The sequence below is a fragment of the Mus musculus genome, chromosome 7 (assembly GCF_000001635.26).
Source record: "Mus musculus strain C57BL/6J chromosome 7, GRCm38.p6 C57BL/6J".
Taxonomy (NCBI): Eukaryota; Metazoa; Chordata; class Mammalia; order Rodentia; family Muridae; genus Mus; species Mus musculus.
This window is the reverse complement of record NC_000073.6, coordinates 25,706,930-25,719,299: the sequence shown is the minus strand read 5'-3', so window position 1 is coordinate 25,719,299 and position 12,370 is coordinate 25,706,930. Positions and strand designations below refer to the sequence as shown.

The 12,370-nt window shown below is 53.2% G+C and overlaps 1 protein-coding gene across 6 annotated transcripts; it reads left to right on the top strand.

The window, feature by feature from the left end:
• The first annotated feature begins 264 nt into the window (after positions 1 to 264).
• Positions 265 to 8,188, top strand: Ccdc97 (coiled-coil domain containing 97). Of its 6 annotated transcripts, NM_001368383.1 has the most exons (7): positions 265 to 382; positions 1,021 to 1,155; positions 2,301 to 2,446; positions 3,113 to 3,565; positions 4,280 to 4,549; positions 4,818 to 4,947; positions 6,187 to 8,188. In NM_001368383.1, exons 4-7 carry the CDS (start codon positions 3,259 to 3,261, stop codon positions 6,305 to 6,307), a joined length of 828 nt encoding a protein of 275 aa, NP_001355312.1. In that variant the 5' UTR covers positions 265 to 382; positions 1,021 to 1,155; positions 2,301 to 2,446; positions 3,113 to 3,258; the 3' UTR covers positions 6,308 to 8,188. The 6 variants fall into 6 exon arrangements, 5 of the variants coding, with proteins under 5 accessions (NP_001355312.1, NP_001355311.1, NP_001355313.1 ...); NM_001368382.1 differs by lacking the exon at positions 1,021 to 1,155; NM_001368384.1 differs by lacking the exon at positions 2,301 to 2,446.
• Positions 8,189 to 12,370: the final 4,182 nt, after the last annotated feature.

Here is a 12,370-nt window from a genome sequence, read left to right as displayed (position 1 = left end):
GTTGTCTTCTGACCGCATAAGTATTTTTAAGAGGACTCGAGGGTCTATGCGATAGGGCCAATACAACCACTCCAAATATTAACACACGAGGACCTCAAGTTAGAGTAGCGATCAAATGACACACGGTCCCCGCTGACTTTCCCATTTGATAGGTTTAAGATCCATCAGCGGGGCTACGCATGCGCATAAGAGAAGGCCCGCCTTTGACCCGGAACTTTGATGCTTGGGTGCCGCATAAAGACGCTTGCGTAACCGGAAGTACCTGCGGGTACCTAGGGTCCAGCCTGGCTTCCGGAGCCCGCTGTGGCGGTTACTGTGTTGAAGAGACCTGTTATGGAGGCGGTGGCAGCTGCAGAGGTGACGGAGAGGAAGCCGGATAATGGTGAGACGTTTGCCAGGCTCAGGTGACCGGAGGGTGCTCTTGCGGTGTGACCAGGAAATGGTTCCGGCAAGCGCTGAGGACTCTAGGAAGTCTGACCGCCGCTTACTGGCACTTTCAACACTTGGTCCACCTTGTGGGTCTGGTTATTCGGCCTTGTAGCAGGTTGACGTTTCCCTTCTTCTTTGAAATGAACCCCTTTCCATGTCCTAGGCTAACCCACTTTTTTTTTTACCATGCCAACGCTTCAAGCAAATAACAACTCTCCTGCAGATTCTTCCAGTCTCAGACCAACCTTTCTCAAGTTAACATCATTTCTGTGCCAACCTGAGTTTCTCCGTATCCCAAGCTAGCTCTCCTCTTGTCCCATGAAAGCTCACATCAAACCAACAGCCCCCATTGCATTCTAACCCTTCCTGACCCCAACGTCTGCCTCTTTAGGTCCTAAAGTTCTCATTCCGCCCCTTTAGGTCCTTTCTCCCTCGCACCTTCAATGCCTTTTACTTTGCTACTGACTTCCTACAAGTATTGGCTTGGGGGGGCGGGGGCGGGGGCTTTTGTTTTGTTTTGTTTTGGGGTTTTGTTCACAGCCTTTTATTATTGCCAAGGTCAGCCTCCAAATTGCTGTCCTCCAATCCCAGGTCCCAAGGTACTGAGTTTACAGCCCTGTGCCACCACGCCTGTCTTTAATGTTTCATAGTAGTCTGATGTGCGATGACAACTTGGAACTGGGAGTTACTGAAGCTGAATAGCAGATTATGAATGTAGAGGCAGAGGTGTGTTCTAGTGTGTGTTTCAATCTTTGATAATCTCCAATTGTGGTGATTTATATCTGTAACCCCAGCACTTGGGAGACTGAGGCAGGAGATTACCCTTAAGTTTGAAGACATCCTAAACTACATAGTGAGTTCCAGACTACAAAGTCAAACCCTGTACTATGAGGCCCTGCTTCAAAGTATATATATTAACATTTTCTGTAACAAAATTGTATGTATCTTTTAAACTTTCTGGTGCTGGGCCTCAAGCCTTACAAATGCCAATCACATTTGCTACCATGAAGCCATAAAAGAGAATCTGGGGCAAGATGTGGTGAAATGGGCCTATAGTCAGGAGCCTAGAAGGTTCAAAGCCAGGGATTAAGGCCGTAGCTTATTAGTGGGATGTTTGCATAGCATGCCTGAGGCCCTGGGTTCAATCCCCAGCACCATCTAAACTGTGTGTGGTAGAGCAGGCCTGTCCTCCTAGCACTGCCAAGACACTGCTCATAATTTTCTTACCCATCACCTACTACAGCGTGCTCTCCACCCTGAACTTGTTCCAGTCAGGTAGGATCCCCAGGGACGTCCATTCATGGCTATTCAATCTACTTGATTAGAGTTTTGTTGTTTTGTTACATTCTCATTGTTATTCATTCATTTGTTTGATTGTATATTTATTTATTTGAGGTGGGGTTTCACCCTGTAGCCTAGGCTGACCTAGAACTCACTATGTAGTCTAGCCTGGTCTAAAACTCATGAATCATTCTACCCCAGCCTCCTGAATGCTGGGGCTATTTGTGTGTGTGTGTGTGTGTGTGTGTGTGTGTGTGTGTGTGTGTATGCATACATACATACCTGCCCAGCATCCAGACTGTTTTCTTACTATACTGCTTCCAGCAGCCAGTGCCAGCCACCTGGCACAGTTGCCTTATGAGAGAAACAATATGCACTGCTTCCCTTCTGTTTCTCAGGCTGCTCTTTCTTAGCTCTTCCAACTGCTATACCAAAGACCAGAAACTGGGTGTTTGGTTTTTTGTTGTTGTTGTTTCCTTTTCGGTTTCTCGAGACAGGGTTTCTCTGTGTAGCCCTGACTGTCCTAGACTTGATTTATAGACCAGGCAGTACTCGAACTCACAGGTGTTCCCCTGCCTCTGCCTCCCAAGTGCTAGAATTTGTGAGCTGCCATGTGGATGCTGGGAATTGAATCTGGACTCTGGAAGAGCAGCAGCCTATGCTCTTAAACGCTGAGCCATCTCTCCAGCTACAAGATGTCACTTTCCTGGCAAGCCTGCTACCCTGCAGTTTAAAAGTGAGCCATCCTAACATTTGCTGCTTCTGTCTTTTTTAGGCTTTTCATTGGATACTTTATTTATCATCATCATCATTTTGTTATCATTGGTGTTTTGGATTTTGTTGTTTGTTTTTTGAGATTTTTATTTTGAAATTCAATATCACTGTGTAGGCCTGGCTGGCCTTGAACTCAGAGAGATCCACTTGCCTCTGCTTCCTCCACGCTGAAACTGAAGGTGTGTACCACCATACCAGGCTTGTCCGACTGTCTTTCTACCTAGCCAGGGAAGCACGTAATATATTCCATGGTTGTTTGTTTGTTTGTTTGTTGTTTTTTCGAGACAGGGTTTCTCTGTATAGGCCTGGCTGTCCTGGAACTCACTCTGTAGACCAGGCTGGCCTCGAACTCAGAAATCCACCTGCCTCTGCCTCCCGAGTGCTGGGATTAAAGGCATGAGCCACCATGCCTGGCATATTCCATGGTTTTGTTAATTAGTTAGACTATTGACTGTGCAGCATCACGGCCTGTTCACCATGGTCTCTCTGTCTAAGGCCTAGAACATTACCCAGAATGTAGCAGGTACTCAGTAAACGTGAGCTGTTTGAATGTGTCAGTTCCCAGCCTCCTCCTGCCTAAGCCCCCTTCCCCTGATGCCCTTAACTAAAGACTCCTCTTGACTCTCAGACGGCGTGGAGCCCAGAGTTGTGCACTGGGGGGAGCTGAGCCAGACTCCCATTCCATCTGGACCGCAGGAGAAGGAGACAGCAGAGAGGACACCAGACATCCCCAACAGTGGCAGCTCCCAGGCAGAGAGCCCGGCTGTGAGTGCCATGTTGCATGCCATCGCTGCCAGCCACCTGCCTGTGTGCAGCCAGCAGCAGGGTGAGCCTGATCTGACAGAGCCTGAGAAGGTGGCCATCCTGGGCCAGCTGTATCACAAGAAGCCGCTGGTGTTCTTGGAGCGCTTCCGCACAGGCCTCCGGGAAGAGCACCTGGCATGCTTCGGCCATCTGCGTGGAGACCACCGTGCTGATTTCTACTGTGCCGAGGTGGCCCGGCAAGGCACTGCCCGGCCTCGAACCCTGCGCACCCGCCTGCGTAACCGGCGTTATGCTGCCCTGCGTGAGCTCATCCAAGGTGTGGGGGGATGGTGGGTGAGGGGGACAGAGGTGGGAGGACAGGAGGACTGAAGCAGAGCAGGAGCCCAGAGAAATCCTTGGAGGTAGGTTTTGAGACAAAGAGACCAGAGGCACCGACCCTGGAGAAGTAAGGGAGAGAAAGATAAGCAGACAGGGTCAGAATGCAGATGACGGAGTGGCATCTGTGTGACACAGTCTCACTATCTAGTGCCCAGGCTGTCCTTGAACCCAAATTCCCCAGCCTCAGCCTTTCACATGCAGAAGTGGCACTGTAGATGGTCACTGTCCTCTGATGGACAAGAGCATACACAGCATCGGGGTAGTCAGCTGCCACCTGAGGAACAGCGTCCCATCTGCACACCATGAACACATCGAGGGAAACCAAGGGGGCATGCGTGTCCCCCAAGGCCACCCTCAACAAAACACCAAGAAGAGCCTGGTGTGGCGGTTTATACCCCAACACTTGAAAGGCAGAGGCAGGAGGATCTCTGAGTTTGACGCTAGCCCTGTCTACATCGTGGCTCAGGCCTGGGTATATGAACAGGCTCAGCCCAGGCTATAGACTCAATGCCCCACTGGCCTTTAGGCACCTGTGGGTGGTGTTATCATGTTCCTGAATTGCATACAAATGTATGCATCTTACAAGCAGGGCATTTACGCACATGCCTAGACATGTGTGCTCACACACATGTACCTTGCCTCTTATGCACAGGAGGCGAGTACTTTAGCGACGAGCAGATGCGGTTCCGTGCCCCACTATTGTATGAGCAGTACATAGGACAATACCTCACCCAGGAAGAGCTCAATGCCCGCACAGCAGCCCCGCAAGCCCCCAGGTCCGGCTCTCCTGGCACGCCTGCCTATCCACTCTCCGACCTGCTGTTTCAGTCCTACCAGGAACGGGAGCTGCAGCAAAAGCTGCTCCAGCAGCAGGAGGAGGAGGAGGCCTGCTTTGAGGAGGAAGAGGACAGTGATGAGGAAGGTAAGGGCAGGACCTGACACCCCACTCCTACCCCCGTGTTGTGTCACCCGGCTGGGCCCCAGCCTGTAAAAACAGACATGATGTCTGCCCTCACCCCCTTCCCTGCCATCTCCTCCTGATTGCTGTGGTACAGGCTCCAGGGCACAATATCACCATTGTGTCCAGTGTGTGTGCCAGGAGGGCAGAGACTGGGCTGTCTCAGCAGCACGGGCTGGGCATGGGGTGGTAACCTGTCTCCTTCAGGCTGCCCACCTGGGTATCTCCGCAGACCAGAGGTCGGATAAAGACTCGGAAGCCTGGGTGCCTGACTCGGAAGAGAGGCTGATCCTTCGCGAGGAGTTCACCAGCCGCATGCACCAGCGATTCCTGGACGGCAAAGATGGGGGCTTTGACTACAGGTGCCTCCCACCCCCAGCCCAGCACCTATGGTCCCAGGCAGGTCCCTGCCTTTCCTCAGACAGCCTTCCTTCGCAGTGCTAGAGTGCTCGGGAATAGTTCCCCACTGAGGGACCTGGTGTCAGTCACTCTGGAAGTTTCAGATCATTGAGGGGAGGTGGCTGTCCCTCTCAGAGCCTTAGCCCCTTCATCTGTAAACGAAGGGGTAAACTGAGCCAACATTTAACGCAGTGTTGACGAAGCATTAAATGAAGCCTAATGGGGCACACCTCATCCCAGCACTTGGGGGACAGAGGTGGTTGGATCTCTGATCCAGCCAGGGAGACATGATGAGACCCCCATCTCAAGAAAAAACAAGAGAGGGGCTAGGGGAGGGAGGGAGAGAGAGAAAGATAACATACCGTCATCCTAGTCTGGCAGTTCAGGACCCTGCCTGCTCACATCCAGGTCCAATGACATGGGAACTGTGTCCACAAATAGCTTCATTATCGCTGCCATAGCGACCATGCTGGGATCCCACAGCTCTGACATCAGTGATGTTCATCCACTGCTCGCTGGGGCCACCAAGGCTATGCAGTGTTGGCTCTGGCACACTATGAGCCAGCCCCGCTACTACACTAAGTGACCCCGAGGACACCAGAAGAGGGGGCCCAAGCCTGTTCCTTCAGGAGGGCAGCAGATACCCAAATGTGTCCCACAATCAGTTTACACTTTTGTACATCTGCTGTGTCCAGACCCTAGGGTTAAAGCAGGGATGGATGTAGCCAAGGATTACCTTCCTGAAAGAAGGAAATCTCCCCTACAGCAGGAACTGCCCGACTTCCACTGGTGAGGGAGCTCTGAAGACCGTGCGGGGGAGCAGAGCAGTGGTCAGAGCCTCAGTGGGGTGTTTTCTGAGCAGCTCTGCAGAGAGCAAGGGTGAGGACAGGTGCAGGCACCCTGAGGCACAAAGGAACTCCAGTGCTGAGGCAGGACTGAGACGGCTCATCCCACAGGAGTGGAGCCTTGGTGATTCAGGTCACACAGTGGAACTGGGGTGGGTGCCACATAAAAGCCAAAGCCTTAGAAGCCCGAGGGCTGTGGTGTCGTCACACCTTCCGATCTGTCAAAGAAGCAGGCATTTTTTTATGTAGGCTGATTGGGAAAACACCTCTTTAGGATTCCCAAAGGCACAAGCACACTCAGGTGGTCAGTTCCCGAGCTGGGTCTGCTATGACGCCTGACAGCTTTCTTCTCCGCAGCACGGTGGATGACAACCCTGACTTTGACAACCTGGACATTGTGGCCCGTGATGAGGAGGACCGGTACTTTGATGAAGAGGAGCCTGAGGATGTGTCTAGTGCAGAGCTGGGTGGGGACTGATGGCTCTCACCCTTGTAGCCACCCCGCAGGCCGCTGGCTAAAACCGGCTTAGTGACTCAGGCCCCTCTAGACTTGGCCCACCTCAGACAATGCCTCCACTTGTGTTTAGGGGTTCCCACTCCTCTCTGGGAACATTACTGCTCCTCTGGCTCTGGCCCCACCTGTCTTTTCTCTTTGAGACAGGATCTTATTATATAACTTGCCTGTGTTACTTGCTTTGTAGCCAAGGCTGGCCTGAAACTCAGTCCTCCTGCCTCGGCTGCCCCCAGGTTGCGTGTACAGGCGAGTCCCTATGCCCTGTCTACCTGTCTTGTTCTTACTCACTTTCTCCCTTCATGCCACTGCCCCACCTCTCGCTTCCTAAGTCTAACCTCTGCGCATCCACCTTGTACCCATCTGTGTCACGGGTGCTGTGCCCACAGCAGGGCCCTAACAACTGTCTGGTGGCTGCAGCTGCCCCATGGATGCTAGTGTCCAGCTCCACCAGAATGCCAGCGCAGCTCTTGAGTTTCTCCACCTCTCTCTGCCAGTGTCCTACGCAGGGCCCTCTTGCTTCCCCCAAGCTCCCACCTTACCCTCCATGCCTCCCCACCCTTGTTCACGCCCATGGATCCCCTGGCCTTGATGTCTGCCCCTCTTTCTCAGCCTTTACTGCTCTGGCTCTCTGGGTCCCCCTCCCCAGGCCTGGCAGCCAAGGGCATCAGAAGCCTTCCCTGTGGGTGGAGGTTAGGGGAACCCAGGTGGCACCAGCCTCTGCTGCTCCTTTTTGGACACTAGCTGGGAGTGCCGGCAGAGGCAGGGCTGGGTACCACAGGGCCAGCTTGAGTGTGGGAGGAACTTGAAGAGGGGGACTCTCCCCTACCAACCCCCCCTTTCCAGCCACAGTTTTCCTTTTCCTCACTTCCTCCACCTCCACCTCCCTTCCCTCTCCCTCTCCCTCTCCCTCTCCCTCGCCTGTTTACACTCCCCAAATACGCACAGGCTGTTATCATGGGTCTTGAGTCATCACACACAGACACACAGCCTGCCCCAGTGTCCCTGCCCCCAGCTGGCCACAGGGCCCGCCCCACAGAGCCCCCTGCTGCCCTGGGCTAATGAAAGCCAGATGGCTGCCTGTGACTCAGCCATGGCCTGTGGGAACCCAGACGCCCTACCTTCCCATGCCCCACACCCGGCCCCTGCGTCCCCAGCAGACAGAAGCAACCTGCTCCTGTGGGGATGGAGGCCAGCGTGTCTGGGCCTGAGAATCCAAACTGCTGTGGCACTGAATGGCAAATGGCTGCATTCTGCTCTGGCCATACCTGAAGGAACCTAAAACTGCTTTGTAAAGCCAAGGTCCTGACCCTGGGTCTTGGCTCTGCCCTCTGTATCAAGTAAACTCACCCAGTGGGGTAGAAGGTGTTCTCTTAAACTGTTGAAAGATCCTCAACAGCTCAGCCTGGGCCAGGCCTGACTGACACCTCCTAACAGACCTGGAAACAAGACTGTTGGTCGCCACTTGTCTCAAAGGATGGAAAGAACCCAGAAGTAGCCATTTGCATCTTGAGACCACCTGGTCTCCCATGCAGAACCAAGACTGGAACACACTTGGCCAGTGTGCCTCCATGTGTCCTCATTGGACAGCGGTGGAGATCCGAAGACAGACTTCCTCCCATCTCGGGGGACTGTAGAAGGTGCAGGTGTTGTGGTACACAGTATGGTGGCAGGTGGTGGACTGTTATACCCCTACCCTTACCTCCCCAGAGGACGCAGTGAGTCCCCAGCTGGGATCCCACCACACTGGACAGGAGCCAGGAGTGCTCTTTTGGGAAGTTGTGGCTTAGGTATTTTTCACAGTTGACCAGTGTTCTGTCCGATCATTAAACTTATTTAAGATAGAAACTGCCATCCATTCATCTGTTATGTAACTTTCTAAAAGAGCTGAGCTGCACAGCCATTGAGTCAGGATCTGGAGTTAGTCAAATGGCTCAGATGAGCCTGCAAATGAGAGACAGAGGTGGGGCCAGCCACCAGGACAGGGATTAGATGAGGAGACAGGAAGAAAGGTGGAGACAGAGGAGGGGGAAGAGGCGGCAAAAGCACACCCCGCTTGCTCGAGCAGCCCCCACGGTGGCTGGCGCCACTGCTTCTGATCTGGATCCTGGGGATGGGGTGGGCGGAGAGGCTGAGTCAGGGAGGGAGAGCCCCTCTTTGGGCATCCGGCCCCCACCTCCATGTCTCCTGTTTGTCCTGCCCTGGACAGGTCTCTGCTGGCTGCTGCCATGCACCAGTGACACCCCCACCTCTCTGCTGCCTGCTCCCCCAGCCTCAGTTCCATTGTGGGGAGGTCCCTGCCTGCCCCACACTGTCCTCATTTCCTACCTATCCCATCTGTACCCCTGTGACTCCCATCTTCTCCCTTTTCTTCCTGGCTTCTGTCATTAATCCCCAAGCACACTTCTCCCTTGTCACTCACCAGGCTCTGACACCCTTGTCAGTAGCCTGACCCCACCCCCCACCCCAGCCTGTACCCTCATTTTTTCCCGTCCCCCTGCTGTCTCCTGGTCCATCCCCTTCCCTGCCTGTCTCTCAGACCCTGGGAAATCCAGGTCAGAGCTCTACTGGTGGCCCCTAAGAGCCTAAAACAAGGGGTCACCACCTTGTCCCCACCCACGAGAGGAGAGCAAGACTGCCGATCTGTCTGAGTAGAAGGAAATGTCTGTGCTGTGGCCTGGTCATCCCCCACCCCCCAGGACCTGCTGGGCTGCTGCCGCCCCGAGTAAACAGCCCTGGGGATATTTATACCAAGGCCGGGCGTAAGGCCAGTGCCCACCACAACCCCTGCCCTGCCCTACCCGCTGCCACAGCCAGCCCCGAGCCAGCGTGGCACCCGCCAGCAAAGGGACACCGCAGACAGGCTCCACTCAGCACAAAGGCCAACCAGCGCTGGTCATACAACAGCCTATGGCTTCACATAATAGGAACTTTCCCTCCTCTGAAAACATCAGCATATGGTGAAGGGTTGCCCCCTCCCCCCCATCCTAATGCAGACACCTCCAAACCCTGTCAAAGGTGACCCATACAACTCACAAGCTGAAGTCTCCAGCCCACAGGTGGGCATACCAGTGCTGGGTCTACCTGCTCCAAGTTCCCCACCTTAGCTGAAACCAGCCCAAAAGGACATGCAGGCCTCTAAGCCCCATGAGGCTTCTCACACAGACACCAAGTGTGCTGGAGATACCACGGATACAAACTGTGAAATGTGTGTTAGACTATGAACAAAACATACTTATCACAGAATGCTGCCCTTGGGGCTGAGGTTGTAGCTAAATTGGTACAGTGCTTGCCTGGGGGTTCATCCTCAATGTTGCATAAAATCTGTAATCCTAGCACGAGAGAGCAGTGGTTCTCAGCCTTCCTAATGCTTTGACCCTTTAATACAGTTCCTCACGTTGTGGTGACCCCCAAGCATAAGATTCTTTTTGTTGATACTTCGTAACGATAATATTTTCTGTTATGAATTGTAACATAAATTGTGTTTTCCAATTGTCTTAGGTGACCCTTGTGAAAGGGCTGTTGGACACCACCCCCCAAAAGGGTCTTGATTCAAACTGAGAAACAGGGTAATTAATAGTTCAAGTTCTAGCCAGATGTGGTGGCCCACACCTTTAATCCCAGCACTAGGGAGGCAGAGGCAGGCAGATTTCTGAGTCCGAGGCCAGCCTGGTCTACAGAGTGAGTTCCAGGACAGCCAGGGCTACACAGAGAAACCCTGTCTCTATAAAACAAAAAAACAAAACAAAAAAAGAGTTCAAGTTCAAAGCCATCCTGGGGTATATGTGACCCTGGGGCTAAAGAAGTGACTGTTAAGAGTGACTGTTCCCTAGCATACCTGAGGCCACCCTGGTTCCGATTTCAGCCCCGCAGGAGTGATGTCTCAGCAGGTAAGAGGGGTTACAGCTCTTCCAGAGGACCTGAGTTTGGTTCTTAGTGCCCACGTCTTGTAAGCCATCACCTGTCACTCCAGCTTAAAGGGAATCTGCCCACCCTGACCTCCACTGGGACCAGCACTCACATACATCATTAAAAACATTAAACTAAATACTTAAAAAGCACACACATAGCTCACAAATCACCCACCCGCAAGGCACACAAACACTGGTAACTACCATACATGTGCATCAAAAACAGCTGAGGTAAGAAACAAAACACACACCACCTTTCAAAAATAAATAAAAACTCACAGACCCACAAAAATGTATAAAACACCTCAGTTTCAGGTAAAACCAACACTAACTGCAAAAATTTATACCCAGGGGACCTGTGAAGATTCTACAGGAGAAAACAAATTAGACTCAAAACTCATCCCAGATATGCAACCCGCTGGTATAGCAAACAGGGCTAGCGGGAACCCACAGAAAGAGCTCCAGCTTGCCCAGGCGAAATGTGAAGCGGCAGACACTCAGCAGAAATGTGGCACTGCTAGCCACAAACACAGAGCTGAACACACACCCCAAACTGACAAAGCCAGGCAGGCCAAAAGCCCTCAGGGATCAGTGGGGGTGGGTTGAGGGGAAGAACGGGCTGCTCTGAACACCTAGAAGGTCACACTGGAAACAAAACACATTGGTACTGTGTGCGCCTGGAGATTAGGCTTCAGGGGAAATTTTGTTCCTGCCTCTCCCACCCTACCCACCCTCGCTCACCCAGCAGGTCCAGGACGGGACAGGAAGGCCTGTGCAGGCCTCCTTGGCTGCTTCCTGCCCTGGAAGTTGGACGGGAAGCTAGGGCTCCAGGCGGAACCCAGACTCCCTCCCACAAGTTCCCCCGTGCCCCAGCTGCCTAACCCTGTATCCTGTCTGTCCTGTGTGAGGTAGATGCTGGTGGGTAGGAGGGATGTGTCCTGTGCTGGGTCAGGCCACCCATCGAGCCCAAGTGCCAGGGCAGCAGAGATGCTGAGCCTGCAATTTACCCTCCCCCAGGCCTGCCAGCAACCAGGCCTGCCTAGGAGCAACAGGCAGGTGGGTGGGCTATGTCACCAGTGGGCAGGACATGGGGCACAGCCAGCAGTTGTCATATCCGCAGGCTCTGGGAATGAAGGCCTGGTATAAGGGCTCGGCAATCCTGGGGGTGTGTCTGGGTGCGTGGGAGCTACTAGTCTGGGATCCTGGGTGTGACTGTGTCTGGGTCTGTGGGGCCACTTGGGACTCCCCAGGCAAGTGGGTGTGTGTGAAGAGTGTCAGACAGTAGCTGTGACCTACTGGTAGTCTGGCTGGGACTGTGACGTGTATGAAACCCCGGCGTGTGTGGTATGAGTGGGTTTGCAGCGGGTCACGCAATGACCATGACCCCGTGGAGGATGTTTGTGTAACTGCCGGGGGGAGTAGTCTGTTTCCCAGCTGGGCTCTGATGCTGTGATGTGTGTCTGGTGTGTTTGACACTGTGAATCTGTCTGGCATGTGGTGCAAGCTTGGCCCTATAATGTATATTTATGTGATGGCCTTTTCTATCAAACTTTCTACTTGTGTCATGTCCTGTGAGGGCCCAGGGCTGGACTGTTTATAGTCTGTATGTGTGGTCTGTGTCGACTGCCAGGTGTCAGAATCTATGTCACTAGTCTTGAGAGGTGAATGTGTTGGTGTAGTTGTGGGACCCTGTCCATACTTTGGCTTCTGCTGGGGGTAGTGGGGCTATTCAGCAATCCTTGAATGACTACAATCCTGATTGTGTTCTTGCTTGCGTGTTTGTGTATCTGCCAGGCCAGAGCTAGTGGCAATGACAAATGTTCTTGTCCTGCCCCAAACCCCAACCTGTTCCTCAGAGGCTCTCAGCCCCTGATGGGACGAGACTAGGAGGCCTCTGACCCACTCTTCCAGGCTCAGTGCTGTCAACCTCAAACCAAAGGAACTCTGCCCTCAGTCACCCTGCCTCCCTCCCTCCCTCCCTCCCAGACACTCCCTGAGTGGAAAGCAAGTTTAGGAGCCCTGGGGGCCTGAGAAAGGCAGAGGGTAGGGGAAGTGAAACACAGGAGAAAGGAGGAAACGGGCTTGAGAAAGAGGAAGCAGGAGAGAATTCACAAGCTCC